General features: G+C 50.0%; 1 protein-coding gene across 3 annotated transcripts; it reads right to left on the bottom strand.

Annotated features, from left to right (window-relative positions):
* Positions 1 to 4,837: 4,837 nt before the first annotated feature.
* On the bottom strand, positions 4,838 to 24,382 carry TRAPPC3 (trafficking protein particle complex subunit 3). 3 transcript variants are annotated; one of them, XM_063782672.1, is made up of 5 exons: positions 24,141 to 24,382; positions 8,337 to 8,434; positions 7,988 to 8,087; positions 6,059 to 6,241; positions 4,838 to 5,588 (listed from the first exon to the last, which is right to left on the bottom strand). In XM_063782672.1, coding segments are annotated over exons 2-5 (405 nt in total). In that variant the 5' UTR covers positions 8,339 to 8,434; positions 24,141 to 24,382; the 3' UTR covers positions 4,838 to 5,468. The 3 variants fall into 3 exon arrangements, with proteins under 3 accessions (XP_063638742.1, XP_513093.3, XP_003949416.1); XM_513093.7 differs by lacking the exon at positions 24,141 to 24,382 and adding an exon at positions 17,586 to 17,850; XM_003949367.4 differs by lacking the exon at positions 24,141 to 24,382 and adding an exon at positions 17,341 to 17,753.
* Between the last annotated feature and the right edge of the window lie 14 nt (positions 24,383 to 24,396).

Genomic DNA, 24,396 nt, shown 5'->3' with positions numbered 1-24,396 from the left:
TCTTCTGCCTCAGCCTGCTGAGTAGCTGGGAATACAGGTGTGTGCCACCACGCCCAGCAAATTTTTGTATTTTTAATAGAGACAGGGTTTTGCCATGTTGGCCAGGTTGGTCTCAAACCCCTGACCTCAGGTGATCCACCCGCCTTGCCCTCCCAAAGTGCTGGGATTCCAGGCGTGAGCCACTGCACCCAGCCAATAAACATTTATTGAGCACCTACTTTGTGCTGACAAGCTGTGCCAGATGCTTGGGGCTACAGTGAGGAACAACATAGACATGCCCTGATTTCATAAACTGACCCTCCTTACACATTCAGACATTCATCTATCCATCCATGCAGTGGTTTTGCAAGATGTTCCCCAATAACAATCAAGCTAATCATAACTGCCAGTTAGGGAATACTCATCATATGCCATGAAATTTATATATATTATCTTGTTTCATCCTTAAAACAGCCAGCAAGGGAGGCATTATGATTCCCATTTTCCAGATGAAAAAAACTGAGGCTCAAAGGTCAAATCATTTGTCCAGTGTCACATAGCTAATAACTAGAAGAGCCAGGACTTGTCCTATTTCCTCATTTTCAATCTCTCCCCCCGACCCCACATTGCATTCAGCTGCTTCCCCATGGGCAGAAGCTCCCAGCAGGTAGGGCTGAAGTCTAGGTCAGCTCCACGTCCCCAGCCCCTAACACAGAGCTACATTTTTGTTAAATGAAAGAATTCAGGCCAGGTGCAGTGGCTCATGCCTGTAATCCCAGCACTTTGGGAAGCCGAGGAGGGTGGATCACGAGGTCAGGAGTTCAAGACCAGCCTGGCCAAGATGGTGAAACCCCGTCTCTACTAAAAATACAAAAATTAGCCGGGCATGGTGGCAGGCGCCTGTACAGCTACTTGGGGGTGCTGAGGCAAAGAATTGCTTGAATCTGGAAGGCAGAGGTTGCAATGAGCTGAGATCACGCCACTGCATTCCAGCGTGGGTAACAGAGCAGGACTCCATCTCAAAAAATAAATAAATAAATAAATAATTTGGCCGGGCGCAGTGGCTCATGCCTGTGATCCCAGCACTTTGGGAGGCCAAGGCGGGTGGATCACTTGAGGTCAGGAGTTCAAGACCAGCCTGGTCAACATGATGAAACCCCATCTCTACTAAAAAAAATACAAAAATTGAGGCAGGGCACAGTGGCTCATGCCTGTAATCCCAGCACTTTGGGAGGCTTAGGCAAGCAGATCATGAGTTCAGAAGTTCGAGACCTGGCCTGGCCTGGCCAATATGGTGAAACCCCCATCTCTACTAAAAATACAAAAATTAGCCAGGCATGGTGATGCATGCCTGTAGTCCCAACTACTCAGGAGGCTGACACAGAAGAATCGCTTGAACCCGGGAGGCGGAGTTTGCAGTGAGCCGAGATCGTGCCACTGCACTCCAGCCTGGGCAACAGAGCAAGACTCCATCTCAAAAAACAAAACAAAACACAAAAGTTAGCTTGACGTGGTGGCATACGCCTGTAGTCCCACCTACTTAGGAAGCTGAGGCAGGAGAATCGCTTGAACCTGGGAGGCGGAGGTTGCAGTGAGCCAAGATTGCGGCACCACAGCACTTCAGCAGCATGGGTGACAGAGCGAGACTCTGTCTCAAAAAAAAAAAAAAAAAAGAATTCACACACAGACACAGTCCCCAAGGAACATCAGGAAACAGGCAGACACTGAAACACAAAAACATACATACATAATGTGTAATGTACTGGATAAGAGCTTTGTGTTCAAGTCCTGACTATCTGGGTTCAAGTGCTGAATCCACGGTGTACTAGCTGTGCTCCTTAGTCTCCTCATCTGCAGATAGTAGTAGGGCTGTGGTGAAGGCTAAATGAGAAATACATGTGAAGTACTGGCATATCACATGACTAGCGCTGGCACATGGCCACTCTGCAATAAAGATTAGCTATTGCTATGACTAACATTCATCCACATTCACTGGCAAATGTCCTCCTGCCCATGCGCACCACCCTCCCACCCCTCCTCTAGCCTAGCTCAGTCATAGATGCCCTCATGGTTGACAGTCCAGGCTCCCAGAGCCAAGAGGAAAGAGCAACTGCTTCTCTGCATCCCCTGGGCTGTACCTGAGCCAGCCCATGTGAGCTCCTCACCAGCTCTGGGTTCCATCAGAGATGGCTTCCTGGAGGAGGCCTGGACCCAAGGTGGGTGAGGGAGCCAGGGCAAAGCAGGAGAGTGCTACTCTGTGTCCTGGCTACCTCCATTGTTCTTTACAACACCCTCTCCCCCAACCTCTGCTGCAGCGGCCTCCCTCCCCCCACTCCCCCTTCCCACAGTAGAAATTTTCCTCTCTCCCCCTGCCGGAGTGTAAATTGCCCCCAGGAATGCAGTGAGTCCCACCACTCCCCTGGCAGTGGCCGGCGGCTGTCCTGGGGTCAGGCCTGGCCCTACATCAAAGGCTGGGGATCAGTAACAGCAGCTCCTTGCCTGCCACCAGCCTCCCCTCCTCTCTCCTACCCTCCCACCGGCCCTTTGGCTTCCAAAACACAGCACATGGTAGCACTTAAGCTCTGGGAGGACATTTTTCCTGCACCCCCACCCCCTACTAGCCACAATGAACTACTTGTTAGGAGACTATTTTAATTTTACTGAATGCAATTTCTGCTCCTGAGGCTTCTGTTGCCACCCGCTTCTTGGCCTGGGATGCCCAGTACAAATGTAGGGGAGGCCAACCCCCTAGGAGAAGGTGAAACCTGAATATGGAAATTTCACTGGTGTTGGAGGTCTGGGGCAGAAAGGGACAGTGTTACATCAGGGGAATGGGGCTGGTGCTCTGGCCTCCACTCAGGAAGTAAGGGGGGTTGATTAGGGGAGGGCTCAGAGGTAGCTTGTACACAACTCAGGAGGCCAGCATGGGAGTTTGAAGTATGTATGCGGCCAGACATCCTTGGCCAACGCTCTCTTCTAATGTTCTGGCTCCAGTAGGCAGGCGCTTAGCCTGGCAGCTATATGTAAGCTTTGTTTTCAGGTCCTGTAGGGGTGGCTGGAGGAGGGGAGCACTCTCAGCCTCCGGTCAGCCTCTAAGATTTGCTCCATCAGGTGCATCTTCTAGCAAATTCTGAAAACCAGGGGTCCGGTGGTCACTCTCTGGGACAGTACAGTGGTGATTTGGAGACCCCTGGTGGCCAAAGGTTGAAGACCGAGACCTTTCCTTAGAGCTCCACCCAGCCAGCCCCAGGCCCAAAGGCCACCAGCATCAACCCTCCAGCTCCAGAACTCTGCCATGAGTCAGACTACCCAAAAATTGTTAGTCAGCCTCTCCCATATAGCCAGGCTCACCTGCCCCATCTTGTTGGGAGGGAATGGCCTAGCTTAGGGGGCTGTCTCAGCCTCACAGTCATAGTAAGAGAGGAATGTGTAATCTACAACCAATCAATGACATGGGTGGGGACCAGGAAGTTAGTTTGCTGGGGATTGTATGTTCCAAATACTTCCGCAGTCCCCAGCTCTTTCCTTCCCTCAGCCCCAATCGTGGGGCTGTAACTGGGAAAAGTCACTAAGGGAGCTTTGTTTCCACAGTTCCCTAATCCTGTAATATTGCCCAAGTTTAACATTGGGAAAGGAAATATCCAAAACCTCACGACATACAAACCGCTGCTCAAAAGTAGGCTGTGGTACCCGGAGGAGAGGAAGGGCCGAGGGTCCCCCTGGAGAAGGGAAAGGGCGGTGTAGCTTTTTTTGGCAGGGTTCAGACACTACATAAAGCTTTCCACATCTGGGCCCCAACATTCATTCCCTTAATCTCTTTCATTCATTCAGACTCTGGTGTGACTGGACTGAGACCCACACTAAGTGCTAAGGACACAGTTGACCAAAATTGAATCACTGCCCTGGGACCCCAAATTATAATATGGAGGGGGACATAAAGAGGCTCAGAGGATGTTCCTATATTTGGGGACACGAAACTGACCATCCCTCTTTGGTGGCCTAATCCAGCTAGAGCCGGTAAGTCCTTGCAAACTGCCCTTCTCAGTGGGGTCTCAAAACCCTGGTCCTACCCTTGCACAACCAAAACACATCTCAAGCACAATGCATCTAAAACTGGCTCCCCCCATCTCAGGCCTGCACACATACTTTAGGGAAGGCCTGGGACCCCATTTCCCTCCAACAACCTGAGTGTCTAGACCTCAGGGCCTTAGACTATCCCCAAGCAGTGCTACCAAATACAGCCTGACACAATCTCTGCTTCCTCCTTTTAAGATCTATCCCAAGCTCTCTAAGCCTGGGAGAGGGAGCTGTGGCCTGTTCCCTTTTTCCCCCATAGTGTTAACCAGGCAGTAAAAGAATCTTCATTAAGAGCATGGGTTTTGCCCTTTGGCCCAGCTTTGAACCCTAACTTTTCCACTTACTCACCATATGACCTGGGCAACTTGTGGCCTCCACTCTAAAAATGGAATTCTTGTGAGCTGGCTAATGCATGCAAAGTGTTCAGTAGTGTCTTTCAAGTGGTAAGCACTCAATAAATAGCACCCCAACAACAGGGTTTATATGGCCTTTCTAGCCAAACCTTCCAACTTGGTGGCCAAGTGCCCAGGATAGTTCATTTTAGGTATGTCTGGAATAACGGTCTGCTTCTAGATTTTGCTGCACACACTAGAGCCAAAAGCGACTCTGAAGGGGCTTCAGTTGCTTATACTGGCTCCCAGGTTTCCCAGACACTCTCGTCTGTGGAGAGAAGCCACTGCTAAACCAAGTCAAAGAAAGACAGGGCCCATGAACCTACCTGGTCTCCTCACACCATTGTAACAAAACACCTGGGGATAAGCAGAAAGAAAACAGGACATGATTGGGATTTCACTCAAGAATGTGTCTTTATTGAAGAATTTGTAAGAAAAAAGGATGTACCCTCTGTAAAAAGAGGAGATGTTGCCTCCAACAGCAGGGAGGAATGAGACCTGGGTGGCTTCCCAGAAGTCAGTGTTTCCGGCATGACTGGCTCCTTTCCTGGCAAACACTACAATGTGTCACACTACAGCTAGCAATCCCTCCCCACTCCCTCCCAGCCCTTCCTCCCTCCACCCCACAACCCTATAGCCATTTGAGGCAAATGGCTTTCTAAAGGCCCAGGGATAGATGTGCCAGGCTTGCCTCTTAATGGGGTCAAAGTGAGTTTTGCTTTGGAAAAATTCAAACAGGAATGTAAAATGGTTTGAGCTCTTTCTAGTCCAACCAAGGGTGATTACATCCAGCCCCTTTCAAGGGAATGGGGGCAGAGACTGTCGCTCCTGAATGTGCACACATGGGGTAAATGGACTATATCGCAGTCTGCTCTTTATTTGAATGGAGAATGGAAACAGGTTATAAGAATATATAACATCCATGTTCAAGAGTCACTGAGTTCTGGAGGGCAGAGGGAGCACAGAGGCCTGCTGATTCCAACAGTGCTCCTGATGGCTATCCTCGAGTTGTAGGGATGGTTATTCCTCTCCAGCTGGAAGATTGTCCTCAATCCGCCTGATGAATCTCATCCGGATTTCTGTCACACCGTCTCCTTTCAGGGTGTCCTGGACAAACTTGGCCTCCACAGCCATCTGGACCTGGGGGACAGTGGGAAAATGAAGGGGTAGCTGCCTGGCCACAGCCTCTAGGGAACCAGTGGGGATGGGGCATAACTGACTCATCCACAGCAGCCAAAAAAGGGGGGCTGGTTTCCCACAAGGACAGGATTGACAGCGCCAACATTCCGTTGCATAAGACAATGGCTCCAACCCTTAAGGAGAAACTTAGCAAAGAATACCCAAGAATGAGACTGTCACCAAATAAGCCTATCTGAGAATGGGTGTTCCTGGGCTTTGGGGACTGACAGCACCACCTTCCAGCCTGGTATGGAGGAGTATCACCATGTAAAGATGTCCGACTTGGATCCTACCTCAGCAGCATCACCATCTCAGGCAGTAAAGCACTGGGGTGAGCCAAAGCCCTTTCTTTTCTCTCTTTCATTCATTTAAACACTTATCAAGTCCCTATTGCATTTCGGGTGTCCCAGAAGATAAAGAGTTGCACTCACCATCTCCAAAGCTCCCCGCAACACCCCACACAAGAGATTGGAATAAATAAGGGATGAGTGGTTATCAGGAAGTTCCACAAAGTCCACCAAGGGGTTATTTTCCAAAATGAGGGAGAATTCATCACCAGCTGGGCTCCAATTAGTAATGCTTGGAGTGATGCCCAAGTACATCTTGAACGCCACCTGTCAGGGGACACACAACAGCACTTTGGGGAAGAGCAGCAGGAACTGTACCACAGGGAAGGTGACAGAACTGGCAAAGGGGAATTAAGTGGCTCAGGAACAAACCTGTGGCCTCCGCAAGATGACACTTCAGATACTCAGGACAACAAAGGAGAAGCATCTGTACATGATGCTGCACCCCTCTCCTTCACGGCATCATACAATTTTGCCTGTCTCTTTGTTTTGTTTTGTTTTCCCAGAAACATTTTTCTTTCCTAGGCATCATACAAGTAAGCAACAACTCACTCACTGTGTGCTTGTACTTCTCAGTGGAAGGGAGCACTAGTCTTTCGACACGGTGGCTGCCTGAGTGCAGAGGCCCTAACCCACTTCTCTGTCCTCTGTCTGTGCTACCTGAATGCACCTTCTTGAAACTGAATACACATTACTGGGCAGAGAAAAAGTCCTACCCTATCCACCCTCCTAATTCCAAACTCTCACAAAGCTCTCTCCACTGTCAATCCTCTTTAGGATTTGGGTATGACCAGCAAGCTTACAACAGAAAGACCAACTTTTAAGTAACTGACACCACAAAGTTATGGGTGCTATGTCATTTATTAATACTATAATAGATAGCACTAATACTAGTAATAGTAAACATTTACTATATGCACAACACTATGCTAAACACTAGCATTTTACCTAAATGTTCATGTCCATTATTCATTTACTCCTTAAAACAGCCCTGGGGGTAGCTCTTATTTTCTTCATGTTAAAGATGAGGTAACTGGTGCCGGGCACAGTGGCTCACGCTTGTAATCCCAGCACTTTGGGAGGCCGAGGTGGGCAGATCACCTGAGGTGGGGAGTTCAAGACCAGCCTGACCAACATGGAGAAACCCCATCTCTACTAAAAATACAAAATTAAAATTAGCCGGGCATGGTGGTGCATGCCTGTAATCGCAGCTACTCGGGAGGCTGAGGCAGGAGAATCATTTGAACCCGGGGGGCGGAGGTTGTGGTGAGCTGAGATCACGCCATTGCATTCTAGCCTGGGCAACAAGAGTGAGACTCCATCTCAAAAAAAAGAAAAAAAGAAAAAAAAAAAGATGAGGTCACTGGTAATTAAAGAAATTTAAAGTAACTTATCTAAAAACACAAAACTAGTAAGTACTGGAGCCAGGTTTGTGAGTCTGTATTTTTTTTTTTTTTTTTTTTTTTTTTTGAGATGGAGTCTTGCTCTGTTACACAGGATGGAATGCAGTGATGTGATCTCGGCTCACTGCAACCTCCACCTCCTGGGTTCAAGCAATTCTCTGCCTCAGCCTCCTGAGTACCTGGGATTACAGGTGCCCGCCACCACGCCCAGCAAACTTTTGTATTTTTAGTAGAGATGGGGTTTCACCACCTTGGCCAGGCTGGTCTTGAACTCCTGATCTTGTGATCCACCCGCCTGGGCCTCCCAAAGTGCTAGGATTACAGATGTGAGCCACCGCGCCCGACCGAGTCTGTATTCTTTACCCCCATGCTACTCTGCTACACCTTCACAGTGGAAAAGCTCAGGCTTTTATTTCAGTGGGGCTTTAATCCACAGGGATTAAATAATCTATGCTATTCCCTAACGACCTGGAATGTTTTTTTGACCCAAAGAGGTGCCTAGCCAGTCTTTTGGGAGATTAAAGGCCTCTCTAAGGGAGACAGAAAGAGTGGTAAGCAGTGCCTCTCAGCAGCAATTCTTCATCATGGACAGGTGGCCCAGAATAATGACCTTGGCAATGACATCCGCAGTTTCCCGAAAGTCATGGCACCTCCCAACATTTGACCGAGCCAAGAAATCTTCAATCAGCCGGACTCCAATGTTAAAGCCCCTGGGAAGGAAGTTAGAGAAGAGACTATGATGGAGTCTAAATGTCTTATGTTTGAACATAAGGTTGGTGGTGGTAAAGGGAAAATGGGGATAATCTCAAAAACATCCCAGTAAATGAGTTTAGTGAGAAATGTACCCAAAATGTTGGCTAAGAAAGAGAGAGAACCCTGTTTTAAGCTCTAAAGGACAATGTAGACTCAGTGTGCTGGGAGGCCCCATTTCTGTCTCTCCTGTGAAGGAGCTCACTCACATTTTGTCCAGCTGTTTATTCACATCTTCATCATTTTCATAGTCCTTACATAGCTGGGTGACCAGGGCACCATAGGTCAGGGTGAAGAGCTCAGAGCTCTAAAAGAGATTCAAAAGGCAGTCAGGACCAAGCAGCACAAAAGAGAAAGTGTGGTGACAGTCTGGACCAGCCTTGATGCAACTGTCAGGATTCCCTCTAACTGTGTCTGGAGGGAAAGAACATCATCCCCTTTGGAGGAGCCAGGAAATTTGGCCTGCAAGGTCAAAGCAGCAGGGCTGCAGCCAGAACTACTGCAAAATGGGCTGTAAAAGGCACCTCATGCACTAAGCAATCACTCTTCCAACACACCAAGGTAGGCTTCTGCCAACCCAAGTCTCCACCACAGCTGTCAAGCCTAAGATCAGGTCACCAGAATCTGGTATGGGAGCAATGGTCATTCAATAGATGTTGTGAAACACCTGAAACAGACATTTACAAACTAATCTCTGTTGCTGGAAGGTGTGACCAATGGTTTCCACATGTCTTAGAATGTCCTGGCCTAGAGTAAACTGTACTCCCAAGGCCCCTCCCAGAAGCAACAGAGGACCCAGGGGCCCAGTCCATGGGGAAGGAAGGAAGTCCCAGACCAAGTTCATTGCACTGATGACAACCCCTTTCCAAAGTCACCAGCATGGGAGAAAATAATGTTCCTCTTAACTCACAGCCAAAATATTTCCAGGAAAAGAGGTGACTCTTCAGAATCAACTGGTTTCTATTACAATAGCAGTTAAAATCACAGAAACTCCTTCTCACATAAAGAATTCTGGGGCCAGGAGCAGTGACTCATGCCTGTAATCCCAGCACTTTGGGAGGGCAAGGCGGGTGGATCACCTGAGGTCAGGGGTTTGAGACCAACCTGGCCAACATGGCAAAACCCTGTCTCTACTAAAAATACAAAAAATTAGCTGGGCGTGGTGGCGGGCGCCTGTAGTCCCAGCTACTCAGGAGGCTGAGGCAGGAGAATGGCATGAACCCGGGAGGCGGAGCTTGCAGTGAGCCGAGATTGTGCCACTGCATTCCAGCCTGGGCGACAGAGCGAGACTCTGTCAAAAAAAGAAAAGAATTCTGTCACTTATCTACCAAGAAATTGATGTAGAAGGTGAAATGAGTGACAAATACCAAGACTACAGAATGAAAGCAGCAGGCAGGGGGAAAGGCATTATCAGGGTTAAAGTGAGAAACATATTAACAGCACAACTGGACCAATGAATTAACTCAGAAATAAGGCTGAAAAATCAGGATAACCACCCACACTCTTCCTTCTGAATGGAGATTTGTCAGATTTGAAGCAAAGAACCTTCCTCTCTTCAAGTTTTCTGGGGAAGAAAGTCTAAGAAATGTAAAAGCCCAGGCTCTGAGGACCCAATGCTCCTCACGCCATCCCCATGGCCTGATGATGGGGGCACTACAAGAATAATAATTTGAATGCCTTTTGCTTAAATACTGCGTTCTACTTGTATCTCATTATCTATCCCATGATAACACAGTAATCCAGGAAAGGCAGGAATTAACCCCACTTTAGAGATGAGGAAACTGAGACCCAGAATGGTTAAAGAATGTGCCCAAGGAGGCTGGGCGCCGTGGCTCACGCCTGTAATCCCAGCACTTTGGGAGTCTGAGGCGGGCAGATCACAAGGTCAAGAGATTGAGACCATCCTGGCTAACACGGTGAAACCCCGTCTCTACTAAAAATACAAAAATTAGCTGGGTGTGGTGGCGCGTGCCTGTAATCCCAGCTACTCAGGAGGCTAAGGCAGGAGAATCGCTAGAACCCAGGAGGAGGAGGTTGCAGTGAGCCAAGATCACGCCACTGCACTCCAGCCTGGGCAATAGAGCAAGACTCCGTCTCCAAAAAAAAAAAAAAAAAGAACGTGCCCAAGGACAAACAGCTAATTATTGACAAAAGTAATTTGGGGAGAAAAAAATCAAAGGTTTCCAAGCCAATGGTCAACCTATCCACTCTTCCCCACAACTGCAGTATTAATAAGCCCTCCTCAATAAAAACAAAAACAGAAGAAAAAAAAAACACCCAAAAAACTTAGCTGCACTAGAGTCAAAGAAAATCAGTTTCAGGATCAGGAGGCCCTTTGAACTCAAATAAACAGTCAGATCAGTGTCTCCAAGAGACTATTTACCAAATATGGCAATTAAGGGGAAGCTGTTAAGGAGGGGAACGTTTTTTTAGTAAAGTCAAGGGCTTGGCACTAGAATGGTTTGAGCATGAATGGATGGAAACAATCCAGCAGTTACCAGTCCAGATAATTGGCACCACTGCATTAAATCAGGAGAGCTTTCATTCCATTATTAATGAGCCCTTGGATGGAGACTCCAAGAGCCTCAGGCCACCATGATGCCAAGTAACAAGCAAATCATCATGTTATCAAGCACCTTATACATGCAGCTACCTCCTATTTACCAATAAGAACAATCAAGGTCCTGGACAGATCTGTTGGTGGTCATGGAATCCATATACCTGGGATCTCGGAATGGGATCCCTGAGTTAGGCTCTCCATACCCTCTCTTGATTTGCAAGTCTATCTTCATCTTCAATTACGAACCAAGCCTCTGTGGAACTGTGAGTGACATAAATGTATAACTTAAAGGCCTTTATGCTTTAAAAATAGAAGGGATGGCCAGGTGCAGTGGCTCAAACTGGTAATCCCGGCACTTTGGGAGGCTGAGGCGGAAGGATCACTTGAGCCCAGGAATTTGAGACCAGCCTGGGCAAATAGTGAGACCCCCAACTTTACAAAAAATTTTAAAAATCAGCCAGGCATGGTGGTGGATGCCTATAGTCCCAGCTACTTGGGAGGCTGAGGCGGGAGGATGGCTTGAGCCAGGGATGTCAAGCCTGCAGTGAACTGTAATTGTACCACTGTACTCCCGCCTAGGTAGAAGAGTGAGACTCTGTCTCAAAAAATAAAAATAAATATAAATATAAACAAATAAAATAGGAATGGGCTATGGTATAATGAAAACAAATCACTGATTCAACATTTACTGTGTACCAGGCTATCTAACAGGAGGGGGAGAGACAATACAGCCAAATAAAATACATGATTTGCCAGATGGTGATAGGTGCTATGGAGAAAAATAAAGCACAAAAACAGATTGGGGGTATTTACGTGTGTGTGTGTTGGGGGGGTGGTTAATTTTAATCGAATAATCAGGGAAGGCCTCACTAAGGTGATATTTGGTAAGCCATGAAGATATCTGGATAGATAGCTGGTCTAGAAAAAATTCTAGGCACTAATTCTAAAGATCCTGAGGTACAAGTATGCCTGGTGTGTTTGAGAAACAGCGGGAGACTCTTGGCCTTAGAGAGGAGTAAGCAAGAGAGAACAGAAGAGGAAATCAGATAAGTGACGGGAGGTTACAGAGTCTGAAGACCTGGGTTTTCAGCCCTTGTGACTTTTAAAACAAAAGTTCTCATGGGATCATAAAGGTCATAAAGGTCAACCAGCCCAATCTCTTCACTGAACATAAGCACCGCATCTCCGCTACCACCAGAAACATGAATCGCTTCTGCAACACATCTATTTTTGTAACAGTTTCTCATAACAACCATGAGAGGTTAGCAGAACAATTATTATTCATCCCCATTTTACAGATGACAGGTTAAGTAACTGAGACTCAACAGCCTTCTTATAGTTGAGCATTATCCTGTAAAAAGCTTTGTTATCCTAAGCCACTGCTTAATCTTCCTGAACATTAGTTTTTCCCATCTGTAAAATGGTGACAATGTTACCTGCTTTTCAGAGTTACTGTGTAATTCCAATGAAATTCCAATCAGATAATGTTTGTGGAGCACCTGCTGCACAGCAGGTACTCAAGAAATACATACTTATTTTTATTCTTAAACTGGTTCCATGTGGTGTGGTGCTAGATCACACCCTGAACTAGGTTCAAGGAGGGCAAGTACAGCACTTTGGGAGGCCGAGGCGGGCGGATCACCTGAGGTCAGGAGTTCAAGACGAGCCTGGCCAACATGGTGAAACCCCGTCTCTACTAAAAATACAAAAATTAGCTGGGCGTGGTACTAGGTGCCTGTAATCCCAGCTACTTGGGAGGCTGTGGCAGAAGAATTGCTTGAATCCAGGAGGCAGAGGTTGCGGTAAGCTAAGATCATGCCACTGCACTCCAGGCTGGGAGACAAGAGCGAAACCCTGTCTCCAAAAAAAAAAAAAAAAAAAAAAAAAGAGGGCAAGTCATAAAGAAAGAAGATTTTGAATCAATATAAACAACTTTCTGGCTGGGCATGTGGCTCATGCCTATAATCCCAGCACTTTGGGAGGCGGAGGCAGGGGTCGGAAGTGGTCACCTGAGCCCAGGAGTTTGAGACTAGCCTAGGAAACACAGTGAGACCCCATCTTTATAAAAAATAGAACAAATTAGCTGGGCATGGTGGTGCATGCCTGTAGTCCCAGCTACTCAGGAGGCTAAGGTGAGAGGATGGCTCGAGCCTGAGAAGTCAAGGCTGCAGTGAATTGTGATTACACCACTGCATTCCAGCCTGGACAACACAGCAAGATCCTGAAAGCCTAATTCTGAGTCTGGACTTGCTGCTTAACAGCTGTGAGTACTTAGGTAAATCAATTCACTGGGCTAAGCCTCAATCTTCTAACTCAAAAAAAGTAACAGTAAAACAGTAAAATCTGTCATGCCATTCACAGGGTTGTTGGTAGGATCTAGTAAGATAATGGACCTGAATGTGCTTTGCAGACAAGAAACCACAGGATTTATAGCAGCTATGCTAACATGATCTCCAAGTACTTCAGGCACAACCTGAACAAAGTAAATGAAACCAGCTCTACACTCAGGTGAGACACCACTTGACAGTTTTCAGGAGGCCTTTCTTCCCGTTAGTGCCCCAAACAAAATGTCAAATCTCCTTAAGGAGGCTGATCTTTTTCTTCTTTTTTGAGACGGAGTCTCGCTCTGTCGCCCAGGATGGAGTGCAGTAGCGCAATCTTGGCTCACTGCAAGCTCTGCCTCCCGGGTTCATGCCATTCTCCTGCCTTGGCCTCCCGAGTAGCTGGGACTACAGGCGCCTGCCACCACGCCCGGCTAATTTTTTGTATTTTTTTTTTTTTTAGTAGAGACGGGGTTTCACCGTGTTAGCCAGGATGGTCTCCATCTCCTGACCTCGTGATCCACCCGCCTCCACCTCCCAAAGTGCAAGGATTACAGGTGTGAGCCACCATGCCTGGCCAGGAGGCTGATCTTTAGAGCCAATGCTCCAAGACTCATACTATTTTTGTCAAAATAGGTAATCCAGTGTGAATCCCCTCTAGCAGCTGGAGGAGGATCAATAGCAAGACTAAATCCAGCCAACTCTCTTACCCTCCAGCCTTCTGTCATGGAGACTCCAAGTGCTACTACTTAAGTAATGGCTCACCTGAGCTCAGGGGAATAGACACTGGGTTGGGTCGCAGTAAGCCAACGCAAGAGAAGGGCAGGTCTCATTGTCCATGGGATTCCAGAGCCAACCCCCGTACAGGCACATGAAGGCTACTAGCTTTACTAATAACACATCTAGAGGACACTTATTGGGTGTCAACTGTGTTCTGAGTGCACCGTTACACTGCTAGCTTTACATGCATTCTCTCAATTAATCCTCAGAACAACCCTATAATATAGGTACTATTATTACTTCATTTTTTTATTTTTTGTTTTGAGATAGAGTCTCGCACTGTCGCCCAGGCTGGAGTGCAGTGGCGTGATCTCGGCTCACTGCAAGCTCCGCCTCTCAGGTTCACGCTATTCTCCTGCCTCAGCCTCCCGAGTAGCTGGGACTACAGGCGCCCGCCACCACGCCCGGCTAACTTTTTTTTTTTGTATTTTTAGTAGAGACAGGGTTTCACCGTGTTAGCCAGGATGGTCTCGATCTCCTGACCTCGTGATCCACCCGCCTTGGCCTCCCAAAGTGCTGGGATTACAGGCGTGAGCCACAGCACCCGGCCTTTTTATTTTATTTATTATTTTGAGATGGAGTGTTGCTGTCGCCAGGCGGGAGTGCCGTGGCGCCATTTCAGCTCACTGCAACCTCCGCCTCCCGGGTTCAAGCGATTCTCCTGCCTCAGCCTCCTGAGTAGCTGGGACTACAGGTGTGCACCACCACACCCAGCTAATTTTTGTATTTTTAGTAGAGATGGGGTTTCACCATGTTGGCCAGGATGGTCTTTTTTTTTTTTTTGAGATGGAGTCTCACTCTGTCACCCAGGCTGGAGTGCAGTGGTGCAATCTCAGCTCACTGCAAGCTCCGCCTCCCTGGTTCAGGCCATTCTCCTGCCTCAGCCTCCTGAGTAGCTGGGACTACAGACGCCCGCCACCGCAACCGGCTAATTTTTTGTATTTTTAGTAGAGACGGGGTTTCACCCTGGTCTCCATCTCCTGACCTCGTGATCTGCCCGCCTTGGCCACCCAAAGTGCTGGGATTACAGGCATGAGCCACCGCACCCAGCCTACTTCATTAAAAAAAAAAAAAAAAAAGATGATTAAGCTGATGCTAGAACAATGAACAAACTTGCCCAAGGTAACACGGCAAGTAAGTGGTGAAACTAGAACTCAGGTGCAGGCGGTACTACACCTCTGTATGGCAAACATTTCTTTTTATTTTTCCACTGCTAGAAGATACACAGTATATATGGTATACATTTCTGTCTCCCTCACAGAGTATGTGCTTCTCAAAGTTAGGGACTAGGACTTCATCCTTGCATCTCCCACAGCATCTAGCACAGAGCTCTGCATATAGTTGGGGCTAAAGAAAAGTTTATTGGACAAAAGGGCTGTTTCTGTTTGCACAGACTAAAATCTAGTTACTTGGGCATACTAACAATTTAGATGGCTCTTGAGCCGTTTGCTTGAGCCTGCTCCTGCTCTGTGGAGTGTACTTTCATTTCAATAAATCTGTGCTTTTGGTGCTTCAAGAAACAAAAAATGAAGGCTGGGTGCAGTGGCTCATACCTGTAATCCCAGCACTTTGAGAGGCTGAGGTGCGGAGATCACTTGAGGTCAGGAGTTTGAGACCAACCCGGGAATACAAAAATTAGCCGGCCGTAGTGGTGCGTGCCTGTAATCCTAGCTACTCGGGAGGCTGAGGCAGGAGAATCTTTTGAACCTGGGAGGTGGAGGCTGCAGTGAGCTGAGATCGGGCCACTGCACTCCAGCCTAGGTGACAGAGCGAGACTCTGTCTCAAAACACAAAACAAAACAATTTAGGTCTTGGAAAGCTTAAATGGAACACAGATGCAATCCCAGTAATTTGTGAAGCAGAGTTGGAGGGACTGCTTGAGCCCAGGAGTTCGAGACCTCGAGACCAACCTGGGCAACACACGGAGACCCCTAGCTCTACAAAAAAAAAAAAAAAATTAGCCAGGCATGGTGGTGCACACCTATAGTACCAGCTACTTGGGAGGCTGAGGCGGGAGGACTGCTTGAACTCGGGAGGTCAGGCTGGATGAGCCTCAATCATGCCACTACACTCCAGCCTGGGTATATCATTTAAAATTAAATAGACAGTGCTATGAAGACAACCAGCATAGAGTTAGAGGTTAGAGAATTAGGCAGGTAATCAGGAGGGAAGGCCTCTCAAAGGAGGTGACATTTGAGTAACTATGAATGAAGGCAGGAGTGGGCTAAGTGACTATCTAGAGGAAGGGAGTTCCAAGAGCGTTGAGGGCAGGAGTATGCTGCTGCCCCTCCCTAATTACCTTACTTCACTGAAACGAAGAATACTGGGGGTTGGGGGTAGAGTCTGCAGGTTTTTGTTAAAGATTTCAATATTGATTTCAGGCTTAAAAAATGGATAAAATGAGAGCAAAGTACAAAAACTAACCAGGAAGACCTCTACTCATCTCATAGGAAAAGCAGAAAGAAACATTTACCATGCCCCTCACATTTTACACCATCCCATTTAATATTAGGTAGACATTACTATCCCCATTTTATAGATAAAGAAATTGAAGATCAATCAAGTAAGTCAGAATTCCAACCAAGGTCCATGTGTTTCCCCTTACCTGACATTGTTTCCTAACAAAATATTCTTGTCTTTTGGCCGGGTGCGGTGGCTCACCCCTGTAATCCCAGCACTTTGGGAGCCCGAACAGGCAGATCACTTAAGGCCACGAGTTCGAGACCAGGCTGGCCAACATGGTGAAACCCCGTCTCTACTAAAAATACAAAAATTGGTCAGGCGCAGTGGCTCACGCCTGTAATCCCAGCACTTTGGGAGGCCAAGACAGGCGGATCACCTGAGGTCAGGAGTTCGAGACCAGCCTGGCCAACATGGTGAAACCCCATCTCTACTAAAAATACAAAAATTAGCCAGGCGTGGTGGTGGGCACCTGTAATCCCAGCTACTCGGGAGGCTGAGGCAGGAGAACTGCTTGAACCTGGGAGGCAGAGGTTGCAGTGAGCCAAGTTAGTGCCACTGCACTCCACCCCGGGTGACAGAGGAGATTTCGTCTGGGGGCGGGGGGAGGGAGGGAAGAACAAAAGAAAAATGACCTAAGTCTGCAGCCCCAGCCCCTAGTCCAACTTTATAGGACCATATGGTGTCCAAACTATTCCCTGGGAAAGAAGGGAGCCACCCACTCCATTAGAGGGGCACCACTCACTGCTTACTCTGGCCCATCTCTTATTCCATTGAATAAAACGTTCCTTTCTGGCACGACCAGTATCTGAACATCTCTCACAATACCCACGCCACAGTACGAGACACTGTAGCCTAAGAGTAAAGCCTAACAGTCTGAAGCATTAGCTTTGGAGTTAAACACGGGTCCAAATCCTAACTTCCCAGGTGTAAATATGGGCAAATTACGTAAGCTCTCCAAGCTGTAAAACGGCAATGTTATCCATCTGATAGGGGCTACTCTGCAGATTAACTGAGATGCTGTAACGTGCGTGGCCCGGTGCCCAACACATAGTAAGAGAGCAGTAAGTGGCAGTTATTGGTATTTATTACCGTCGTTGTTGTTGGCTTAGGACAGAGCTGCACTCAGGCCTTGGGGGCGGGGTCTCCTCCGGGGAACTTCTCCGACGGTCCCCTCACCTGCCTGGAACGCCCCCGGAGTGACCCAGCAAGAGGCTTCCCCTTGCCAGAGCTCACAGGAAGGCCCTTTTCCAAACGCGCCTCGCGCTCGGCGCCGGGCCCGTTCCCTGTACGCCTCAATTTCGCCCCGCCCGCCGAGGTCACGCGCTCCAAGTTACCATTTTCTTGCTCTCGGTGCCACGGTTCGCCTGCCTCGACATGGTGCCGGCCGCCCCGCCCCACTCGCCTAGCCACGGGTTAGCTCGGCGACCCCTGCAGACGCCGAAGCCTAAGCCGCTGCCCCTCAGCCCACAGGACCGACCGGCACTGACTCACTGCGCCTGCGCGGCCTCCCGCGGGGCACCACGGGACTAGTGGTCCGGCCGACGGGGGCAACTCCCGCCCAACAAACGTCAGACTACAACACCCAACAGCCCCTTTGGCAGCACCGCCTCTTAACACAGTCAACTACAACTCCCGGAGTGCTCCGCGCGCGCCTGCCTGGTAGAGCCCAGCTTGCCCTGGGCAGCATCCCGGCCGCTGGGTGGCGTCCGCAGCCTTCGGTAATCCTGGGTCATACACACGCTTCCCCCTTGTCCCCCTCCCCCCGCGCCCGGCTCAGAGATGATGCTCCGCAAATTCCTCTCTCGCCGGGGTTGGTCTTGGAAAGTCCCTCTTTCGAGCTAGCGTCTTCCGCTGTTGCGATTCAGCTCCAGAAGCTCCCAAGATGTCCCAGAAAACTAGCAATGACTCACACAGAATTGGCTTCTTCATTAGAAAAATATTTAATGACCTACTATGTGCCAAGCATTTCGCTAGTGTCTTTCTCTTCAGACTGCCAAACCCCAAATGATGCCAGCACCTGCATTCTACCACCTGTGGCCTCGTGATGGAATATCCAGTCTTTTAGATAAAGTTCAAGTCACTTTCTCCCCCTCCCTCCCCCTAGAACAGCTACACTGCCTGGTTCCCAGAAAACAAAGATCACTAACTGTCGTGGCCGTCAGTTCTGAGTTCTAATCCCAGCTTTGCCATTTTAGGCAAGTTGCTAAATCTCTCTCAGTTGTTGTAAAGACTGGTGAGCCACGCATGCCCAGCACTTGGGCGCATAAAAGGCATAAAAGAAACGTGTATTCCCTTCCAGCCACCCTCCAAAAACAAGCCAACAAACAGGCACCAGAAACACGAAGGGAATGTGCTGGCTGAACTCTCACCCATCACCAAGGGGAAGTCTATAGTCCCTGACCACAGCTCTTTGGTTTCAGCTCCCGCGGTCTCTCAGCTGGTCAACTCTGAGGAAGCTGGGCTGGGGGGTCCCTGAGCACTCTCTGTTCACTTAGGCCTGGTAGCCTGACTGTAGCAGCTGCATTCTGGCCCCTAGCCCTCACCATGACAACCAGCCTGTCCAGACACGAGCCTGCCAGGCTAGGGAGGGCTGGGGGGCCGCTGAGGCTGCAAGCTGGTGCCCAGGGTTCCCCCAGTCCCTCCCTCAGGGTGCAGGACCAATCATTATTATACCCTTTTCCCCAGACATTCTGTTTCCTCCCTAGAGGCAGTGACCCCTCACTCTCCATCCTGTGTAATGCCACAGGGGAGGGAGCCAAGGGCCGAGGGCTCTGGGAAGGAACTTGAGGGTTGGTTGGGGTTGGGGGAGGAAAGCAGGGGTCAACTAGCCCCCAAGGGCCAGCTCAGCTAGACAAGAGCCCTCTGCATTCCCAGGACAGAGGACAGCTGAGGTGAAAGCTGCAGTTGGCCAGCCGGTCTGTCGGTCTGGGCTCCTCCCTGCCGGCTGCCCTTGGCTGCCCACAGAAACCTGAGTCACACTCACAGCCAGCCACCCGACCCCACCCTGCCTGCTGTCAAGCAGGGCGGTTCTAGAGAGACTGGAGGTGGAGCCTTTCCCTGCCTGTCCAACAGCCTCTGAGATTTTGCCTCTCTCTGCCTGGGATTCCTCCTCTTGGCGTCTCTTTCTCTTTGGGACTTGCAGTGTCATTAGTCCTGAATTAACAGTGGGGGTGGGGGCCATCTCAGGTTGATCTATATGATCCCCTCCTCACTCAGATAGGTTCTTAAAGGCTTCTTAGGCCGAGCACAGTGGCTCATGCCAGTAACCCCAGCACATTGGGAGGCAAAGGCAGGAGGAACACTTTAGCCCAGGAGTTTGAGACCAGCCTGGGCAACATAGTGAGACCCCCATCTCCATAAAAAATAATTTTTAAAAAGGCTGTTCTGTTATGAAATAGCCACTCTTTTGTTTATTTACTTTTTTAACAAAAATAAATAAAAATTAAAAAAAACCAACCAGCTGAGCATTGTGGTGTGCGCCTCTGGCCCCCAGCTACTAGGAAGGTTAAGGTGGGAAGATTGCTTGAGCCCAGGAGGTGGAGGGTGCAGTGAGCCATGTTTGCACTACTGCACTCCAGCCTGGGTGACAGAACTGAAACCTTGTCTCAAAACAACAACAACAACAACAACAACAAAACTCCTTAGACAGCTGTTCCAAGGATTCTCAGTATGGTTTCCATCATTCCCAAATCCCAACCCTCCTTACCACTTCTAGGGGCCAAGACATTTAGGAACACCAGATGTCCCCTCACCACCCTCTTCTCCTTCTCCCTAGAAAACAACACAAGGGATAGCTTTCTGTTCCTATCAGGGGCTCTAGACAAAGACTCTCTCCTGGGAACCCAAAGGGTTGAACCTATTTAGTCCTGTATCTGAGTTCCCCGCCTCCCCAAGAGCTGGACGGGGAGGGACAGCTGGCATCACCAGCCCCAGGGAGTGGGCCCTGGGAGCTGAGGCCCCCCAGGAAGGCCGGTGCTGGTTAGAGACCCCGTGTTGCTGCAGTCCCTTGAGGCTGGGGCAGTGCCTTGAGGCTGGGGTGGGAGTGAGAATGGGTGCCTATTCTCTCCTCTGCCCCCACTGTGAGGCCCCTCCCACTTCCTGCAGTAATTTGTGGGTGTGGGAGCAGCATCCAAGGCCTCAGTTCTGAGAGATTTGTTAACTTTCTTAACTCTCCCAGTGATTTCCTTCATCTCTCCATCAGGTTCATCCTGGATCCTGCCCCACCAAACTAGGAGGCTGAAAATATCCTTGCCTTTCTTTCCCTAGGGGAAACAGGATGGAAACATATTTCTTTTTCTTTTTTTTTTTTTTTTGTCCTCCTTTTTTTTTTTTGAGACAGTCTTGCTCCGTCGCCCAGGCTGGAGTGCAGTGGTGTGATCTTGGCTCACTGCAACCTCCGCCTCCCAGGTTCAAGTGATTCTCCTGCCTCAGCCTCCTGAGTAGCTGGGACTACAGGCACTGTGCCACCATGCCTGGCTAATGTTTTTGTATTTTTAGTAGAGACTGGGTTTCGACATGTTGGCCAGGTTGGTCGTGAACTCCTGACCTCAGGTCATCTGCCCACCTTGGCCTCCCAGAGTGCTGGGATTACAGGTGTGAGCCACCCCCGCCTGGCCAAAAATTTCTTTAGTATACTCTTTTTATAAGATTTTTTTTTACTATCTTTTCTCTCTTTTTAGACAGGGTCTCTGTCATCCAGGCTGGAGTGCAGTGGCACAAACATGGCTCACTGCAGCCTTGACCTTCCGGGCTCAAGTGATCCTCCCACCTCAGCCTCCTGAGTAGTTCAGACTACAGGCACGCACCACGATGCCTGGCTAATTTTTTGTATTTTTGGTGGAGACAGGGTTTCGCCATGTTGCCCAGGCTGGTCTCGAACTCCTGAGCTCAAGTGATCTGCCTGCATTGGCCTCCCAAAGTGCTGGGATTAGGCGTGAGCCACTGTGCCTGGCCAGGATAGGAACATATTTCTGATCCCCATTCTGTGGGCTTCCCCCAGCCCCAGCCCAACCTTGCGGTGAAAGGAACAGCTCACTCATGCCTGTTTCCGTGCAGAAGGAGGAGACCGCCCTGGGCCACGATCTCCTCCTGCCCTGAGGAGACTGCCCTGGTCCAGAGGTCCCTGTCGCTCGCCAAAGACTGCAGGGAATGCTGTTGGGACTTCAGCTTCTTACGTTAGGGTTTCAGCAAGTACCCTACTTGCTCCTTCTCTGGGATGTCTATTTGTGGTGCCCCATGCAGCGTTACCTAGCCCCAAACTCAGAGAGAGACACTCTTAACCCTCTTGGTTGCTGGGGCCTGGAATCTGCCAGGGATCCTGGCCAGTGAGGAGGAGAATGGAGAGGAGTCCACTTCCTCTGTCCACCGACTGCCTCAATCACGGAACACGGGTGCTCTCCAGGCCCCTCCTCAGCCATCCTCCCCACACTCCCTGTGGACTCATCAGCAGCACAGGAAACCTTCGGGTCTGGCCAGGAGAACTGTCGTTTAAGCTGCCTAACTCCCAGATGCTCTGCTGGTCTCTAGCACCAACATCTTGTGAGTGCCTCACCCTCAAGCTAGGGAAGGGTTCCTCAACCTTAGCACTACTGACATTTTGCACCTGAGAATTCCTTATTGTGAGGATGGTCCTACGCAATGTAGGATGGTAAGCAGCATCCCTGGCTTCTACGCGGTAGCTGCCATGTTTAGAGACACACCCCCCGCCCACCGCCGTATGTCTCTAAACATGGCTAAATGTCTCCTGGGGGGCAAAATTGCCCTTGGTTGAGAACCCCCTGACGTAGGCTAATACCAGGCGCTCTTTTTAGTGAGCTCCCCACAGTCAATCCCAAAGACAATAGATTTCCAGTTCTAAAGTCTGCTCACCCTTCCTCTACTGAAAAACCCCATAATCTTCAACAGCTCCCCATGCTCGTTTCCAAGCATTTGGCATTCAAGTCCTCCTACGTGGGCTGTCCCTGGCCTATCTGTTCATTTTTAGCTGCCATTTCCACCTCCACTATTCCTTTTGTTTGTTTGGCTGTTTGTTTGTTTTGTTGTGGCAGGGTCTCATTCTGTTGCTCAGGCTGAAGTGCAGTGGCATGATCTTGGCTCACTGCAACCTCCGCCTCTGGGGTTCAAACGATTCTCCTGCCTCAGCCTCTGGAGTAGCTGGGATTACAGGCACCCACCACCACACCTGGCTAACTTTTGTATTTTTGGCAGAGACAGGGTTTCACCATGTTGGCCAGGCTGATCTCGAACTCCTGACTTCAAGGATCCTCCCACCTTGGCCTCCCAAATTGCTGGGATTACAGTGTGAGCCACCACAGCCAGCCACTAGTCTTGAGCCGTAGCCAATGTGGGTATCTCGCGACTCCCATCCATCCATCCATCCATCTCCATCCCTGCAGTAATCTCAAGACAAGGGGTGGGAGGTGGGAGAAGAACCATCCCAGAGGGCTCTCCCCATACGTGTTCCTGAATTCTCCTGAGTCTGGTCACTGCCTGAGTCAGGTCTGGCCTGTCCAGCTCTGGAAGAGGCAGGCTGTGAGGCCCCTGATCTCACAAAGGACTGTCATGAACTCCGTCATCCCCGCAGTCCCCCCACCCTGCAGATAAGATGACTGACACAAAGATGGGGGATCTGCTCCTCGTCCTTCCACTTTTACTCATCAATGCCTTCATCACCATTATACTTGTTTACTGAGCACTTTCTAGATGCCAGGTTCTGTGCTCAGCACTTCATTTCCATTGCCTTATTTAATCTTTACAAAGACCCCAAGATACCTCATGGCACTATTATTTTTCTGATTTTGTAAGAGAGCAAATTAGATTTTAGAAAAGTTAAGTCACTAGCTCAAGGTTACTGGCTCCAGTTGCCGCCCTTCTATCATCATCCTTTTCTAACGTTTTTGGGCCAGACACTATTCCCTTCCCAGGCCTTCCCAAGAGTGTCCAAGCCCCCAGATACGCACACATCCCAGGACAGGCTGCTCCCAGGTTGCCTGAGCCCCTGACCCTTTTGTTTCCCACTCTATCCCTCCAAATGGCCGCTTTCTGGAGCTGCTTAAAGGAAGGAGACACTGGAGGGAAGGGGGCAAGGGGGACAGTATCTCACTGGGCCTAATCTCTGGACAATGAAGAACTAGAGAACTGACCTTCTAGAAGTCAGGACAAAGGGCAGGGTCAGGGTGGGCAGGGCACAGCTGCCCCTCCTCCTCCCCCCCAACCCAAGTCCCTGCAGCAGCACCATCATCCATCCACCTTCCCAGCAAGCTCCCCACTCTGCCCCGGGCTGGGCCTGGCTTGGCTTGAAGCCCTCACCCCAGCTGGCACCAACAAGGGGGCTGGGAGTCCATTCTGGAGGGCTGGGAAGCAGGGCTACTTTGGGGAGTGGATTCTGGAGGGGGTCACCACCCCCTCATCGACAGACCACGGGGAGAAAATCCTTCTGGGGTGATTGGCGGGGTCGTCTGGTGGGGGTGGGCGAGGTCCAGGGCTAGGACCACCCAGTTTGGAGCCGGGAGGGACCCAGCAGATTAGAGACCTGGGTAAGGCAGCTGCGCAGGGCTGTAATTACCCCCAGAGGAGCAGGGAAGACACAAGCCCAGAATGCCGGAGCAAGGGCGGCAGCAAGGCTCCCAGACCTGTCCCCAGCCCAGCCATCAGCAGGGGAGAGAAAGCGAAACCCTTTCAGGGGTCTCCTTGTGACTCTCCTTCATGCCTCCCGACGTCCCCCGGGCCGCTTTGGTTTAGGTGGGTTTGAGCGAGAATTTGGACTCGAAGCTGCCCTCTCAGCCCCAGTGCCAGAGCCCCCAAACTCCAGGGTGGGAAAGGGGAGTCCCAGCCCTGCTCCCCCTCTCCCCCAGTCCCCGCGGCGGGTGAGTCACCCGAGCGCTCCCTACTTAGTCCTCAGGCGCTGCGGCGCGTACCAAGACGCGGACGCAGGGGGAGGCAGCTAGCGCGGCGAACTCCTGGAGCCGTGGAACCCGCTCGGCCGTGGCCGTGGGAGAGGCGCCGGGAGGCTGCGGGCGCGGGGCTCCGGGGCGAGGGCGGCGCGAACGGCGCGGACGGCGCGGGCGCGGGGGGCTGGGTCCCGGGGCGCTGCTGGGGTGGACCCCCCCGCCTCGAACTTGGTACGCGCCAGCGAGAGGCCAGGCC

This window comes from Pan troglodytes, chromosome 1, assembly GCF_028858775.2.
Source record: "Pan troglodytes isolate AG18354 chromosome 1, NHGRI_mPanTro3-v2.0_pri, whole genome shotgun sequence".
Classification (NCBI taxonomy): Eukaryota; Metazoa; Chordata; class Mammalia; order Primates; family Hominidae; genus Pan; species Pan troglodytes.
The sequence above is the reverse complement of the archived record's forward strand: the minus strand, read 5'-3'. Positions and strand labels throughout refer to the sequence as shown.